Source organism: Geotrypetes seraphini, chromosome 1, assembly GCF_902459505.1.
Source record: "Geotrypetes seraphini chromosome 1, aGeoSer1.1, whole genome shotgun sequence".
Taxonomy (NCBI): domain Eukaryota; kingdom Metazoa; phylum Chordata; class Amphibia; order Gymnophiona; family Dermophiidae; genus Geotrypetes; species Geotrypetes seraphini.
The window spans coordinates 155,180,851-155,198,944 of record NC_047084.1 but is presented as its reverse complement, the minus strand read 5'-3'; the positions used below and the strand labels follow the sequence as shown (position 1 = coordinate 155,198,944).

The 18,094-nt window shown below is 42.2% G+C and overlaps 1 protein-coding gene across 3 annotated transcripts in view; it reads right to left on the bottom strand.

Annotated features, from left to right (window-relative positions):
* Positions 1–18,094, bottom strand: part of TMEM184C (transmembrane protein 184C) — a 53,586-nt gene that overhangs the window by 27,946 nt on the left and 7,546 nt on the right. For 2 of the 3 annotated variants that reach the window (XM_033940296.1, XM_033940314.1), the window contains exons 3-5: positions 17,995–18,031; positions 11,074–11,279; positions 2,250–2,324 (exon numbers count right to left, since the gene is read on the bottom strand). In XM_033940296.1, coding sequence (XP_033796187.1) covers positions 2,250–2,324; positions 11,074–11,279; positions 17,995–18,031 — 318 coding nt within the window. The remainder of the gene's footprint in view (positions 1–2,249; positions 2,325–11,073; positions 11,280–17,994; positions 18,032–18,094) is intronic. The other variant, XM_033940306.1, reaches the window with a different exon arrangement.

Sequence of the window (18,094 nt, the reverse complement as noted above, 5' to 3'; positions counted from 1 at the left end):
GGCTGAGAGCTTCTGGGTGGTTGAATCCAGGGACTCCCCAAAAAGTTCATCCCCCAAGACAGGGTGCGTTAGCTAGGTGGTCTTGGTGATTGATGTCCAGATCAGATACCCTCAGCCAGGCCAGACGCCGCATGGCAACAGCTATGGCAGAAGCTCGGGAGGTCAGCTCAAATGAATCATAAATAGAGCGCACCATGAATTTCCGCAGTTGAAGGAGGCTGGAAATTTGTTGTTGAAAGAGTGGAACTTTGCGTTCAGGGATGTATTTTTGTAGGGCGGATAGTTGTTGTACAAGATGCTTCATATAAAATGAGAAGTGAAATGTGTAATTGTTCGCCCTATTGGCCAGCATCGCATTTTGATAAAGGCGTTTGCCAAACTTATCCATCGTTTTGCCTTCTCTGCCAGGAGGGGTGGAGGCATAAACACTGAAGCCCTGAGTTTTCTTTAATGTAGACTCAACTAGGAGAGACTCATGGGGCAATTGAGGTTTGTCAAAACCCGGAATTGGGATGACCCTGTATAGACTATCTAGTTTACGAGGGGCTCCGGGGACGGTGAGTGGATTCTCCCAATTTTTATAAAAAGTTTCCCGCAGTATGTCATGGACGGGTAACTTGAGAAATTCTTTGGGAGGTTGTTCAAAATCCAAGGCATCCAGAAAGGCCTGGGACTTTTTAGAGTCGGACTCTAAAGGAATAGAAAGAGCCGCCGACATCTCCCTGAGGAACCTGGTGAAAGAGGATTGCTCAGGCTTAGAAGTGGTATCGGGCGCTGAGGGTTCCTCGTCTGTTGATGATGCGTCCTCCTCGGTACCGGGTGGGGATTCTTCCCATAAGTCCGGGTCTCTGATATCAGTGTGCGCACGCCGAGATATCGGGATGGAAGGCTCGGTGTGGTGGGTCTTAGAAAGAGACTTGCCAGAGCGCATTGAGACGGTACCGGGAAAGGAAGACTGGTGCTGATCCCGGTCCTGGGAAGAGCGGTGCCATTCTCGGTCCCGGGGAGACCGGTGCCCTTCCTGGACCCGAGGAGGTTCGGCTGCAGCGCGGGTCTGAACTACAGGATGAGCACGGAGTGGTTCAGCCGAGAGGACTGGCATGGAAGTGTTGAGTGACACCGAGGGAGTGGACACCGGTGGGATGGTGCGAGGCTCGGGCCGGTCTGGTACCGAAAGGAGTGGTGCCAAAAGGGTCGGTAACAGGTGCTGGAGTTTTTGCTGCAGCTGTTCCTGCAATTTGTCTTGGAGTATGGCCGCGATGCGGTCATCCAGGGGTGGCACCGGAACCGATTTTTTCTTTTTCGGTTCCATAGGTGCTGCTCCACGCCCCGGCGATGACGAGGCGCTCACCGAGATCGGGGCGGAGCGTTTGCGGGGTCGGCGTGAGGCCGGGAGGACCGGCGTCGCCACTGTGGCAGGTGGGCGCTCAAGGGAGGTGGAAGGCTTCTTAGCCAGCTTACCTGGTGCCAACGACCCCGAGGAAAGATCGGGTGTCGTCGAAGTAGTCAGTGCCGTCTTTTGCGGTACCGTCGACGTCGCGGCAGGCTCCATAGCAGATCCGGTACCGAAAAGGATGTTCTGGTGGATCTGGCGATTCTTTAAAGTACGTTTCTTAAGAGTGGCACAGCGGGTGCAGGTGTCAGCCCGATGCTCTGGACCCAAACACTGTAGGCACCAATTGTGTGGGTCAGTGAGGGAGATCGGGCGTGCACACCGCTGGCACTTCTTAAAGCCCGGTTGCGGGGGCATGAAGGGAAACACGGCCTCCGCAAAATCAAAACCGGAGGCCTGTATGGTGACAACAGGCCCCGCTGGGGCCGGTTTCAAAAATCGAGAAAATCGAGAGGTTTTTTGTTTTTTTTAATTTGAAGAAAAAGAGAACCCGAAGTGGGAAAAAGAGAAAAAACGAGAAAAAAAACGCGAGCGGGATGGCAAAAAGGATGTTTTCAACGGCCGTTGAAACCACATGCGACTTCTTCGCTCCGCGGAAATGAAGAAACTGGGGACCACGCACTCCTCCGTCGGGCGGGAAGGCACTCGCGCATGCGCGGTGCGGCCAACTAGAACTTTCTAGTTAAAAGTGTCCGTACTGGGGCTCCGTCGGTGACGTCACCCATGCGTTAAGAATATGCTGCCTGCTTGTCCTGGGATAAAATATTAGCCCCCTTTCCTCGACCGCAACCAACTTTTGCTTATGCAGATTGTTCTATAATAAAACAGAAGACCAGCTTTCACTTGACATACTTACAAAGCAATGATGGTGGTGACTGGTCTGACAACTGTGTACTGCAATACACCTAGTTTACATCTAAACAACAATACACTGAAAAAAAAAAAACACATATGAATTACATCAGAATGATGCAATATGGAGCCTTGATTACCAGAATCCTTATCACCTGCAAAAATCGCAATCTAATGGTAGACGCCATTATTCCGGCGCCATCACAGATCGATTATATCCTTTAAGACACAGCACCTTGGTCTAATTGTATTAAGCATTTTGTTCTGATTCTCTGAAGAAGATATGGTGGAATGGGCCCGGCAGAATCGGTCCCTGCAATGATTTGTCTGTTACCACCAAGATAAGTGGCTTCTTATATATTTTTTCATTATTTAAGTAATTAAATCATAAATAGATTGCGATTTTTGCACATCTAAATATATTGTTGATTTGCACATATAGTGGAGGTGGTAGAGGAGGACCAGTGATTAAAACCAGAGTCTGTATCGGCTGAATGGCCATTGGCTGATATGTGATACGAAGACATAGGGCTCCTTTTACTAAGCTGCGATAGCGGTTTTAGCACGCGCTTAGCGCATGCAGAATTGCCCCGCGCGCTAGACGCTAACGCCAGAATTGAGCTGGCGTTAGTTTTAGCCGCATAATGCGGTTTCAGCGCACGCTAATAACACTAGCGCAGCTTAGTAAAAGAGGGGGATGGTCTGAGGTCCTACCTCCTCTCCACAGCTTACTCAATCCTTTATTGAATTTATCATCATTTTTTGAAATGCTAAATATTGAGGGCACATTTTACATTTAAATCAAAGTTTGAATTCCATTTTGTTTTTGAACAGTATTCCTATTCAGCCAGACAATATTTTCATTATTCATATTCGGCTGAATAGTAAAATATGCTTTTCAGTAGAGCTCTAGATTTGAGTAATTAATATTGAGAGAAGGGCAATTATTAATGTCAGATTGAAGCTTGGGGTTTTGTTCTGATTTTTCGGTTTCTATTTCTTTCTGCAAACTGATGCTCTATCACTGCTTCCCCTTTGAGTTTAATAACTTGACCTGGTCCTGTGTACTGCCTTGGGAGGAAGGAGAAACTAAAGATCTCTTTGGGTTATCCCTTACTTTTTTTCACATCTGCATTCTCAACCTCACTGCCTTTCAATAGCTTCTTTCATCCGAGACCCCACAATTCTCAGCATCCTCCAGAGTGCTAGCCCAAGTAATTCAGATTTCTATCTAGAGGTCAACAGGTTCAGCTAGGCAGCGTGTATTATGAGTTTCAGGCTTAACTCCCTCTGCCATGACACCTAGGGCCTCTTCTATCAAACTGTGCTAGCAGTTTGTAGCGCGGTGAGCCGTGCTGAATGGCCCGCACTGCTCCCGATGCTCAGAGTTCCTATGAGCGTCAGGAGCAGCGTGGGCCATTCAGCGCGGCTCATTGCGTTAAAAAAATGCTAGTGCAGTTTGATAGAAGAGGCCCCAAAATATTTATTTATATCTGCAGTAATCCCTCAAATAGAGTGAGTTAAAGCTCACTGAAATTGCAGAATTTAATATATATCAGAACTCTACTTTGCATGCTGATCTTTCAGTTTTTAAATGGAGAAAGTCTAGTGGTTAGAGCATCAAACTGAGAACTAAGGTTGCTGGAATTCACCATCTTGTATCTCTCCCACTGACTTGCTTTGTAACCGTAGGTAAAATGACTTCATTCTTGATAAGACTCTAAATTTTAATTGAGGCAAAGAGGGGCATTTTCGACAGGACGTCTTAAGTCTGAGTTTTGGGAAAGATTTTCAGAAATCCAGCAGAGAATGTCCATTCTCAAAACAGCAAAACATCCATTCTTTTAAGAATGACCTATATAGATGTTTTGATCCTTAGTAGGTCTATCTTTTTTGGCTACACTTCTCCCTCTTGATTCGCGGGGGATAGGGGCAGAGCCGGACCGTGAATGGTGAAATACCACGAATACCGGCTCTGACTCACCCCCGCCTCCCTCCTGCCTTCCCCCCGGCATCCCGGCCTTACCTGGTGGTCTAGCAGGCTTTCGGGGCAGGAGCGATCTTCCTACGCTCCTGCCCCGTGTAGATCGCCAATAGGAAATAGCTGCCGTGAGTTCCCATAGTCTCTCGAGACTACGACGGAAACTCCCCATAGCCATTTCCTATTGGCGATCTACATGGGGCAGGAGTGTAGGAAGATTGCTCCTGCCCCGAAAGCCTGCTAGACCACCAGGTAAGGCCGGGATGCCGGGGGGAAGGCAGGAGGGAGGCGGGGGTGAGTCAGAGCCGGTATTCGTGGTATTTCACCATTCACGGTCCGGCTCTGCCCCTATCCCCCGCGAATCAAGAGGGAGAAGTGTAGCCAAAAAAGATAGACCTACTAAGGATCAAAACATCTATATAGGTCATTCTTAAAAGAATGGATGTTTTGCTGTTTTGAGAATGGACATTCTCTGCTGGATTTCTGAAAATCCCCTAGATGCCAGGGGGAAGGCTAAACTATGGGTTTTTTTTCTTTTTTCCCCCTCCCCAAAAAATCACGAATATGTGAAATCGAGATTGCCGAAACCGCGAATGGGGAGGGGGAAGTGTATTCTGAAATAAGACATCCACATGAAAAACGCACGAAAACATTCTTTTTGGAGGTTCAAGCAGCCAGCATTCTTAGCAAACTGTTCAGACAGCTGAGCATTCTGGAGCACAGAAGGATTGCTAAAGAGAATGTCATATTAAAAGTCCCAAGTACCCACTCAACTAACTGTACAAACATGTGCATCACAATAGCCCTTATGCTTGCAGGTACCATCTTTATATAGGTACAGTAGGTTTTGGAGGGCTCACCATACAATATAAGCAAGTTATACCAACATCTGCCTGGGACTTAATGTGATTCGTCTCTAGAATAATGCTTAGGAGAGCCCCTCTGCTCTGCTGTGGAAAAGTTCTCAACCCAACCATCTTCCTAAATCAGACGTTAATTTTGCCACTGTGGCTGAAAAGAATGTTAGTTTTATTACTTTAGAGTTTGCAAACTGGCACTTTGCAAAACTAAACTAACACTTTCTTCAGCTACAGTGGCAAAATTTAACATCAGATTTTGAAAGCTGGTTGAGCTGAGAACTTTTCAGGACCCCCTCGTATGTGAATCTGTCATACAGGCTGGAAAATACTGGGGGGGGGGTTTCACATCTTTGGGTGGTGGAAGGGGGGGGGGGGGTTAATTGCTTAATTGCTCCAGTAGTCATCTGGTCAGTTTGGGCATCTTTTTAGCATTTAGACAAAAGCGCAAGATGTTTTGTTAAAAGTCTGATTATGCCTGCCGAGTGTCCAAGTCCTAAGCCTGCCCAAAATACATCCCCTTAAGATTTGGATGGGCTGGAGATAGAACAACCAGAAAAGAGGTCTAGAAAGTCTTTTGAGAATTCCCACTTGGACATTTTACCTAGTACGACGTCCCAAGTGCTAGTTTATGCTGTCTTTTGGACATCTTATCTTTTTTGAAAATGAGCCCCAAAGTCTATCTAGACAAGGAAATAAAGTACAGTTATACCTTAACTGATAAATGTTGCACCCGAGTTCTGCCAGACCAGTGGGGTCTGCTCTTTTCCAATTAGGTAGAAACATAGCAAACCTGTTAAGACTTTCCTATAAGCAGGTGCAGCCGGTGAGGCAATCAGTACACCCAAGCCAAAAGAATTCCTTCTTGAAACTTGAAAAGCTTATAGTTAATATAATTACATCCTTTGTCTATCATATTCTCTCATTATTTTGGACACACAAACACTATCCCATGATTAAAATACACATCTCTGGCTGCTATGCAGCAGTTACAGATTGAATTACCATCTGTTGACATCAGGGCTGTGGAATCGGAGTCGGAGGAAATTTCGGGTACCTGGAGTCGGAGTCAAAAGTATAAAAAACTGAGGAGTCGGAGTTGGAACATTTATCTACCGACTCCATTTTTGAACTTGGCATACCAATCACGAGCGATTCTTTCAGCTATAGCACCCACTATATACACAGCACAAATGTTGCGAGCAGCTTCTGCGGCCTTAGAACCTTGATTAAAAGCAAGAAGAAGGTGGTGTCGAAAATGCTCATTTCTCTCAACTTGACATTCCATTTTATCCAGTGCTGTGGAGTGGAGTCTGAGTCGGAGGAAATTTCGGGTACCTGGAGTCAGAGTCTGAAGTACAAAAAACTGAGGAGTTGGAGTCGGAACATTTATCTACCGACTCCACAGCCCTGGTTGACATGTTTGGGAAGAATCCTAGTACTACTAATCACTTGTATAGCACTGAAACAGGATGCCATGGATAAAGTTAAGCGGAATGGTTAATCTGCTGTCTGGGTTGGAGAGCCGTGGGGAGTAGGGTTATGGATTGAAGGCTATATCAAAAAGGTGGGTTTTTAGTCTGCTTTTAAACAAAGTAAGGGAAGGGGCTTGGTGGACAAACTCGGGTAATTTATTCCAGACATAGATGAAAGGAACGAAGTCTGGAACTGGCAGTGGAGGAGAAGGGTAACGTTAAGAATGACTTATATGAGGAACGGAGTTCTCTGGGAGGTGTATAAGAAGAGAGAAGAAAGGAGAGATATTGAGGGGCAGCAGAATGAACACACTTGTAGGTCAGCAAAAGGAACTTGAACTGCCCGGGAAAGAGACCACCATTTTGATCTCTAGTATTATCATGTGGACCAATCACTGGTTATATTCTGGTAGAATGCCTTTACAAAAAAAATTTCAGCTCAACAAAATTCCTCGTTTGCCTCTTCTAATTCAGACAAACAAACATTAACTACTTAGTAGGTCTGAAAACAAAGGACTTAAGACACCATTCCTCCCTTTTACATAAAACAGAAAATGACGACATATAAAAAAACCATACGACCTATCTAATCTGCTTATTCATACCAAGTATCTCCACTATCCCTTTCTCTCTCTTAGAGCTCCTTTTTCAAAGCTGCGGTAGGCATTTAATGGGCATCAAAGCATTTGCCACATGGCAGTTGCTACTGCGGCTTTGTAAAAATGCCCCATGCATGCTTCAATTCAGATTAGAGAGCTGCACGGGAACACTGTGGAATCTGTGGGGTTCACCCCAGGTCTGCAGGATTCCAGCGATGGAAGCACCTCTTACAGAGGAGCTCATGTGGTGTACCTGTTTCCTGGCTCAGACATCCAAATAGGCCTCCTCCTCCTTCCTTCCAGCTGTACTTGTTCTTCAGAAAGCCATGGGCAGCGGTTCTTATATGCTGCCCTCAACTGACTTGGAAGCCTTCCCTCTGAAGTCAGAGGTGATTAAGTCTGCATATGACACTAAACTGTTCAAAGTTGCTATAACACATGCAGTTTGTGTAAAAAAGGCAGGCAGACCATAGGAAATTGGAAGACTGGGCATCCAAATGGCAGATGAAATTTAGGGCTCCTTTTACTAAGGCACGCTAGCGTTTTTAGCGCACGCTTAAGATTATCGCACGCAAACCACGCGCTAAATGAAAAATACTAACGAAAGCTCTACGAAGGCGTTAGCATTTAGCGCGCATGGCACTGTAGCGTGCGCTAAAACCGCTAGCGCACCTTAGTAAAAGGAGACCTTAAATGTCGACAAATGCAAAGTGATGCAAACTAGGAAGAATAACCCAAATCATGGTTACCAGATGCTAAGGAAAAAAAAACCCCCAAAAAAGAAAGACCCAACAATCCGCAGTAAAATCGATCCAATGCAAAGCAAAAACAGACTGTGGATAAGATGTCCTGAAAATGATTAATTTACTTTACAACAAAATCATAAAAATACAAAAATAGATTACAATAATAGTCCAACCAGCCTCTACATGTGTTTCGGCAAACACGCCTTTCTCAGCATTATTGAACACAGGAGCTGTATTCTCAGGAATGTCACATCAGCACCATTAGTGACACACTGGCATGAATTAGGATATAAAATTCTTTGTTTATAGGACCTTTAAACAGGGTTGGAGAGGAGGTAACATCAACTGGTTATTGCTACAAGCTGAGCAAAGAACTATTTTTGACAAATACAATTTCACCAGCAGGATTAAATACAGAACTGGAACTTGTACATTTTTTATAAAAATCATCTTTTCATTATTTCTCATATGTACTTACCATTATTTGTATTTCCAGTCAAGCAATGTTCAATCTTTTTTCAAGTGTTTGTTTCTACTAACCTTGTGTTAATGATTCATATTACGTGGATTACTACAATGACATTTCAAACTGTTATTTATATGCATATGTTATTGGATTATATAATTGTTATTTCATATTGGTCATTATATTCTCTTAGGCCCTTCCATTTACCTCCCATGTCCCCCTGTCCCAACAGTAGTCCTTCTCCCTTCCTTTTACCTCCATCCTGTCCAGCAGCACTCCCTCCCTGCTCCCCCTGTCCAGCAGTAGCCCTTCTCCCTTCCTTTTACCTCTCCCCTGTCCAGCAGCACCCCTTCTCTGCTCCCCCTGTCTAGCAGTAGCCCTTTTCCCTTCCTTTTCCCTCCATCCTGTCCAGCAGCACTCCCTCCCTGCTCCCCCTGTCCAGCAGTAGCCCTTCTCCCTTCCTTTTACTTCCCCCCTGTCAGTTCCTTCAGGAGTACTGCTTCCAGCAATCATCTTTGCTGCTTCGGGTTTCTACAGCACCTGCACCTGGGTGCCCACACTACCCTCCACTTTCTCTCCCCCATCACCAGGATTCCCGGGCCCTCTCCTTCTCCTCCCGTTGCCAGGGTGGCAGCAGCTCTCCCCAACGCTAGCACCCTCTCCCTGTCCTCTTGCTCCAGAGTACCCCCCTACACCAGATGGGGGTGAGGGGGAAGGAGAAGAGGGAACCCGGGACACCAGCATGAAGAAGAGGAGAGGGGGATAATGAGCCGAGCGCATGACTCCATGCGGCGGGCCCTCGCTTATTTGTTGTCGTTCAGCCCCACTTACTCCCTCCCCTCTCTGGCACAGAGCACAACAGCGGTCCGCTACACGTCAGCCACGTGGGGTGCAGCCTGGAAACTGTCACAGGCAGAGTTCTATTCTAATGTGCATGCGGGCACAAGGCACCACGGAGATTGAAGTGCGCATTCACGCTAAGGGTATTATAGCGGGTGCATTCTTAGAAACATAGAAACATGATGGCAGATAAAGGCCAAATGGCCCATCCAGTCTGCCCATCCACAGTAACCATTATCTCGTCCTCTAAGAGATAGCACATGCCCATCCCATGCTTCCGGGAGACTGTTCCAAGCATCTATCATCCTTTCTGTAAAAAAGTATTTCCTTAGATTACTCCTGAGCCTATTACCTCTTAACTTCATTCTGTGCCCTCTCATTCCAGAGCTTCCTTTCATGCGCATTTACATCACGTAGGTATTTAAACATCTCTCACAAGAAAAAAACAAAGAGTAATGGAAAAAAATCCCAAAATTTAACTACAAAATATTACTCATCAGAGATGGGTTACACTTCCCTGATAACCATTTCACAAACCAGTGGAGAAAAAGCCTCAAAAATTTCAATGCAGCAGTAAACAAATACTGTTTAAAGTCCAAGCTGCTTATGTACTATCACTGGCAAAAAAAACTCCACCACCACTAAAATGTAATTATCAAAAGGGTAATATCCCCATCACTGTGCACAGGAAAAGCAAAAAAAGTTTTACTTAGCTTGGGACCAATGGTCTGAAACGCTGTGCTGTGTTGGTAGAAAATGTCTGGCCAGACTGTAGATGAAAACACCACAGCACCATTCAGATGTACAATCCAGAATCCATGCCCAATCCTCCAACAAGTGCCTTGTTTCACCTCTCAAAGGGTTCCTCAGGGAATGTATCAGCTGGAAAACTCCACTCCTCTTCTGTGCACGTCTGGCCAGACATTTTCTACCAGTACAGCACGGCGTTTCAGACCATGGTCCCCAAGCTAAGTAAAACTTTTTTTGCTTTTCCTGTGCACAGTGATGGGGATATTACCCTTTTGATAATTACATTTTAGTGGTGGTGGAGTTTTTTTTGCCAGTGATAGTACATAAGCAGCTTGGACTTTAAACAGTATTTGTTTACTGCTGCATTGAAATTTTTGAGGCTTTTTCTCCACTGGTTTGTGAAATGGTTATCGGGGGTGTGTAACCCATCTCTGGTGAGTAATATTGTATAGTTAAATTTTGGAATTTAAACATCTCTATCATATCTCCTCTCCCGCCTTTCTTCTAAAGTATACATATTGAGATCTTTAAGTCTATCCCCATACGCAGGCTCCATCCTTTTTATATCTTTCTGAAGGTGCGGCCTCCAGACTTTTATACAGGGGCATCAATATCTCCTTTTTCCTACTGGCCATACTGCTTCCTAAGCACTCTAGCATCCTTCTAACTTCTGCCATCACCTTTTCAACCTGTTTGGCCACTTTAAGAACATCACATACAATCACACCCAAGTTCTGCTCTTCCGTTGTGCACATAAGTTATTCACCGCCAAAACTGTACCATTCCCTCGGGTTTTTGCAGCCCAAATGCATGACTACATTTCTTAGCATTAAATTTTAGTTGCCAAATTTCAGACCATTCTTCAAGCTTCACTAGGTCTTTCTTCACGCTATCCACACTTTCTGGGGGAGTCTACTCTATTGCAGATTTTAGTATCATCCGCAAAGAGGCAAGTCTTATCAGACAGCCCTTCAGCAATATCCCTTATAAAAATGTTGAAGAGAACAGGTCCAAGAACAGAACCTTGAGGCACACCACTGGTAACATCCCTTTCTTCAAAGTGAAACATCCCTTTCATAAAAATGTACATAGCACAACACACACTCTAACTTACTCTCCCATCGCCCACGGTGGACAGCAGCAAAAAGGTGGCAGATGCTTTTGCTGGTCTTTGGCTTCGAGGATTATTTCCAGGTTGGGACATCGATTGGTTAGATAGTTTGAAAGAAACACCATGAAGTTGTAGATAACGTAAGCTTCATAGCATTCTCGACAGGTAGCCACATAAATTGCAATGCCAGGATACTTCAACGATATCCACTAGCAATAAAGTAATGAAAAACATTTTAAGTGCCCAAAATCTCATTTACTTAGTGCTAACCATTTCACATGTGTAAACTAAATCTTTCCTAAGTCTTTTCAGATCAATATGGTTTAAAGCAGCAGATTTCTCCGATTCTGTAAGGGGGCAGTTTCTAAATCACTTCTGAAAATCTACAGATAATTGTGAACTCTTTTTTGCCACCTGCCAATTTATATGGCTATTTTTTCCGCAAGTGAAAACATACACACTTACCAATCACACTCTGAAGAATATCTTTCTCCCTTAGTGCAGTTAAAAGCATGCATACAATGACAATGATTTTTTTTTTCACATGTATATCAACTGGACAACTTTATAAATTCCTATTTCTGTGAGCAAAGAGTCATTTTACCTGCAGAAATGATTTGAAAATTCCTCTCAAAAACAAAAATATGGTGACAAACACAAACCTATCTTGTATGCTCATATTTGCTTTCTAGTCCAGTACTATGCAATTGCTGTTTGGTCTCTGGTTTCCCCACCGTTTTTCTCCAGAATTTCTACTGGCTAACTAAGAATGAGGGGGAACGATTTAAAGGTAGAAACGGAGAAAGGTCAACTATAGAATACTGCCACTAGTTTATTATGCCAGGCCTGGTCTGTATATGCGATTCTGGTTGTCATTCAATTACACTGGCTTCAGATTGAGTTTAAGGGAGTTTAAGGGAGTTCAGATTTCCACTCAGTTCTTAATGTTACTGGTGGTGTCATTCTTCATTATTTCCATTATAGCTTTTACTTCGATTTTATCCACTTATAATTTCATGCATCTTATTTATCTTATCTTAACTTTTCATTATAACTTAGCTTTTATTGTTAAGTGTTCCCCTTCCCGACGCGTTTTGCTTGTCTTTATCAAAGTCGGGGGAAACATGTCTTGCACACTATCCATTCCATTACAGCATTATAGCGCCCCCTACCAGCCAGCCAGCGCTGCTACTCAGTTTATGTCATGTTGCAGATCTTTACAATCCTCCTGCATCTTCACTACTCTGAATAATTTAGTATTATCTGCAAATTTAATCACCTCACTCATTGTCCCAATGTCCAGATTGTTTAGAAAGATGTTGAAGAGCACGGGTCCAAGCACCAAACCCTGCGGCACTGCACTGGTGACACTTTTCCAGTCCGAGTATTGTCCATTTACCCCCACTCTGTTTCCTATCCGCCAGCCAGTTTTTAATCCACGTGAGTATTTCACCATCTATTCCATGGCTCGCAATTTTTCAAAGTAGTCGTTCATGCGGAACCTTGTCGAACCCCTTCTGAAAATCCAGATATACAATGTCAATCGGGTCGCCTTTGTCTATCTGCCTGTTTACTCCCTCGAAGAAGTGCAGCAAGTTCGTCAAGCAAGATCTTCCTTTGCTGAAGCCGTACTGGCTGGTCCTCATCAGATCGTGTCCATCAAGATACTCAATAATGCGGTCCTTTATCAGCACCTCTACCATCTTTCATGGTACCGAGGTCAGACTCATTGGTCTGTAGTTTCCCGGATCACCCCTCAAACCTTTCTTGAAGATCGGCGTAACTTTTGCCACCTTCCAGTCTTCCGGAATCCTTCCCGATTTGATCGACAGATTGGCTATTAGTTGAATCAGTTCAGCTATAGCCCCTTTCAATTCCTTGATTACCCTCAGATGGATGCCATCCAGTCCTGGGGATTTATCATTTTTAAGCCTATCAATCAGCTTGCATACCTCTTCTAGACTGACCATCAACCCTGTCAGTTTCCTGTCTTCGTTTCCCGTGTATAGCCTGTCGGCTTCCGGTATGTTGTGTATATTCTCTTCGGTAAACATAGACGCAAAAAATGTGTTCAGTTTGTCGGCGATGGCTTTGTCCTCCTTTAGCATTCCCTTTATTCCATGGTCATCCAATGGCCCCACTGCTTCCTTCGCAGGTCGTTTCCCCTTAACATATCGAAAGAACGGCTTGATGTTTTTTGCCTCCTTGGCTATTTTTAACTCGTTGTCTCTTTTGGCCCCTCTTACTGCCTTATAGCACCTGCTTTGATGCTGTTTGTGCTTTTTCCATTTTTCATCCTTTTTTGACCTTTTCCATTCCTTAAACTAAGTCTTCTTGTCTCTGATCGTTTCTTTCACCATTACAGTGAGCCACACCGGTTCCTTGTTCTTTTTCTTCTTGGATCCCTTGCCGATATGCGGTATATATAGATTTTGCACCTCGGTGGCTGTGTCCTTAAAAAGGGACCATGCTTGTTCTAGAATCTTTACAGTGTTTATCCTCATCTTAATCTTTTTTCCCACCATGAGTCTCATCCCTTTGTAATTCCCTTTTCGGAAGTTCAGCACCAAGCCCGTCGCTCTGGATCAATGTTTTGCCCCTGTGTCCAGGTCAAAGCGGATCATATTGTGATCACTGGTTCCCAGCATCCCCTCTACTTCTACATCTTGTGCCGGTCCTCGTAGTCCATTTAGAATTAAGTCCAGAATTCCATTTCCTCTTGTATTCTCCTTGACAAGTTGTTCCAGGAAACAATCGCCTACAGCATCCAGGAACTTGGTCTCCCTACCACAGGTACTTAGGTTCCAGTCTATCCCTGGATAATTGAAGTCACCCAGAATAACTGCGTTGCCTCCTTTGCAGTTGCGTTTAATCTCGTCCTTCATTTCTCCATCAATTTCTTAGGACTGCCCTGAGGGTCGGTAGTAGATGCCGATCTTCATTTCCGTTCCATTTGTTCCCAGAATTTTGACCCATAGAGACTAACTCTTTCTTTGTGTTCTCTCCATTAGACTCAATTTCCTCTGACGTTTAAGGAAATGCCCCCACCTTTTTGAGCCACTCTGTCTCTGCAGTATAGCTTGAATCCCAGTAGCACAGGGTCCCAGACGTTTTCCTCGTTCCACCATGCTTCCTTGATGCCGATGATGTCAAGATTATCTTTTTCTGCCATAGCTTCTAATTCACCCATCTTATTCTTTAGGCTCCTTGCATTCGTGTACATACACTTCGGGTTTGCAGGAAACTAATAAGTAATTTTCACTAGACTTCAATAGGAATAGGAGTTCGATGAAATATTCAAGCACCATTGATAGTTGATTGTTTAATCATGATTATGTTTTAAGCTCCTTAGGGCTCCTTTTACTAAGGTGCGCTAGCGGTTTTAACGCGCGCACTACAATGCCATGCGCACTAGACACTAACGCCTCCATAGAGCTTGCGTTAGTATTTTTTGTTTAGTGCGGGGTTTGCGCGCGCTAACCTTCAGCGCACGCTAAAAATACTAGCGCATCTTAGTAAAAGGAGCCCTTATTGATCAGGTTACTCTCCCACGATGTAGACTAGAGGCTCTGTACCTAGGAATTTTATTTTTTCCTTGATTTCTATTTTTTGTAATCTTCTCCTTACTATTATGTGTAACAGTAATGTTTAAATTCAAATAAAAAAAATACCTAATATAATTTAGAAGCAGAAATATAATTATATTGTAATTTCAGGAGAGGAGCAAATTGAAAGTGGTTCATGAGGGTGGAAATCCTCCCAGAACTTATAGATAATGCACCAGATTGGTTATATTTGGAATGGCGCCTTATGTTTCCCCTAAATTTAGTTCATCTGCCAAGTATTAACATACCTAGAAGATACAGAGAAAATAAAATATTAATGGATACTTGGAAAACATTGAGGTTTATTAGTAAATTAACACCTATCCCAATAAACAAATCAACTAATCAATCTCTATGGATAAACTCCAAGATCAAAATAGGCGGAGTTCAAATCCTTTGGAAGAACTGGATTATTGCAGGCATTAGATCTCTAGACGATGTTATTTCAGAAGGTAAACTGCTGGATTTTTCACAATTGCAACATAGATTTGGTCTTAATAAAACACAAAGTTTTAAATGGTTGCAATTGAAGCAGGCCATTCAGGTTGGGTTCCCTGAATGGAAAACATTAAATAATCAATATAGTTTAAAGTTCTTATGTTTTCAAGCAGACTTCCAAGGACATCAAGCCGCATTGTGGTATAAATTAATATCTGGATATTTGAATAAAAAACCAAAAAATGGTCTAAGAGATATTTGGAGCATTGAGATTGGACATCAGATTAATGCATCTCAATGGCCACTAATTTGGTCTTGGAGAATGGGATGTACAGTGTCAGCATCTATGAGACAAACTTGGTTCTTTTTATTACATAGAGCTTTTTGGACCCCTACACGTTTGCAAAAATTAGACAGTTCTAAGTCCAATAAATGCTGGCACTGTAATCTAGAACCAGGGACATTAGATCATTTATTGTATCATTGTCCCTACATTAAAACTTTTTGGAATTCAATTTGGCCACAAATTAATAAATTGATGGAAAATCATATTGCAATATCATATGATACAATATTATTTGGAATGATGATGAGGAAAAAAAGTCAAATTTCACCAGAAAATAACAAGCTTTTATTAATTATGACAGGGGTTGCCATTCAACATATAACCAATAATTGGAAGAATTATAATAACCTAAATTATACATTTTGGTGGAATACAATATGTCATATATTTAAAATGGAAAGAACAATATCAATACAAAGAGGGACATATAACAAATTTATAAAAATATGGGGGCCATTGACAAAATATTGCAATGAATAAACAATAGAATTTTTCTTCTTCTTTTCTTCCTTTTAATAACTTTTTTGTGACACACATAGAGGGAAGGTAGTGAAAATAAGTTTTACATAAAATGATATAATATGATATATAATATGTAATATATGACTGAAAAAGTAATAGAAGGGTGGGGGGAGGGAGAGGGGGAAAATATATTTAGAAAAATGATGTATTAGATATAAAAGTGATATTGTATATTCATCAATTGTACTTTAATATTTTGTTCACTTTATGAAAAATTTGAAAATAAAAAATAATGGGAAAAAAAAAAATTTGATTTCATGAATAAATTCTAAGGATGTATGATTTTCTCTAGACCACTCCAGTGGTTACCTTCTTAGAGGAAAAAGATACAAAAAAAGGCTTATTTTTTAGATTTTTTTTAAAATCAATTTTCCCAGATGTCTTATGAGTTACCCAGTTTAAGTAGTGGCGATTCTTACAACTGACAGTCTTGTGCACTTGCTATTGTGGCTACTTTATTTTTTGCCTTTATCTTACAGGTGTCCGATTTCTTAATAGGGTATAAAATGCATTTATTGGGATCTTTCCAATTTAGAGGCCTTTTACTTGATATAACACTGATATTAATTTAAATGTCTGAATTTAATTGCAGTGGAGGTGAATCACTTTGTATAGATGAATTATTTGATTAGTTATATGCCAGACTTTTTGAATGAGTTAATATAAATACACCAGGGTATGGAGAAGCCAAGTTCAATGTTATTACTTTTGTATTTAGGGGGAAAAAAAAAAGTATAAAAAACCTACACACAACAAAACAAAAGCAAAACAACCCACCTACCTTCAAACAAATTTTAAATAACTCCCTGAATGGATTTTAGGTTTAAACATTTTTACTGATAATAATAAAAAGAAAGCAGACAATATAAACGTGGCCATCCATACAATGGTAAGTACTATTATCTCTGGATCAGGGGTGTCAAAGTCCCTCCTCGAGGGCCGCAATCCAGTCGGGTTTTCAATGCATGCAAATAGATCTCATGCATATTCATTGGGGAAATCTTGAAAACCCAACTGGATTGCGGCCCTCGAGGAGGGACTTTGACACCCCTGCTCTAGACAGACATTGCTTTGAGCTTTTAACATGCAGTAGAAAAGGAAAAAGGAGGGAGTTTACCCCGAGACAGCCCTAGTGGCGAAACATGGTCTTTTTTATCTGCTTTTTTATTCCCTCCCTGACGCGTTTACAAAGCCCACCCCCTCTTTTACAAAGCCCATAGAGATTTAAAGGGCTTCGGGGCTGTTGCCACGCAGCAACCACTAGTGCGGCTTTGTAAAAGAGGGGGTTAGCTTTTTGCTTATTAATTTATACTAATGAGAAATGATATTTATTTGAATAATGTGAATACTATGAAGACAACACTTATTGGACCAAAGATAGCTGAAATGCTGTTCCACAGTGTCTTATCATTAGTCTTGATTTTTTTGAAATTTTAAAGTGCAAAAACGTGCTCAAAATTCATAATAATCTTCAGAATATTCAGTTACTCCTGAAGTCCTACAAAAAATTGTTTCCATTAATGTGACTTTACTTGATAATATGTTTACATAAGCAATGGCTATCTAGATTTAGTATTTTGTGTTTATTTATAATTTTTTTACAAAATACATTTAGTGCCTTTAGCTCTACAGTATATAGAACTGCTATTAACTAACATTGATTCTGCTGCTTCTTTAAACTGGACTTTTCACATGCTCTCTTGAAGCTGTACATTGCAATAGGCACAAGATAGGAATACTCAAGGTTTTAATTTCCTGCAAATTTCAAAATGTGCTGTCGACTTGGTCCAGAATAATTTCCAGGGTAAAAGGCAGAACAAAATACACTCCTCATTTTTAAATGGCCAAAATATCAGCTACAAAATCCTCCCAGTGAGTTCAGTCCCACAGAGCAGATATCTTTACAATCAGACTTGATTAAATATTAGGTTCTCCTGCTCTACAGTTAAGTGATTAATGGTGCTGAAATAATTGCTTATGAAGCCCCCCCCCCAAAAAAAAAAGTATACTTACACTGTCTAAACTGTAAATTGGCACCATCCACAGTATCCTGTCAGAAGCATAAAGAATAAGAAAGATTAATGCATCACTGAAAACAGCATGTTTAGCATAG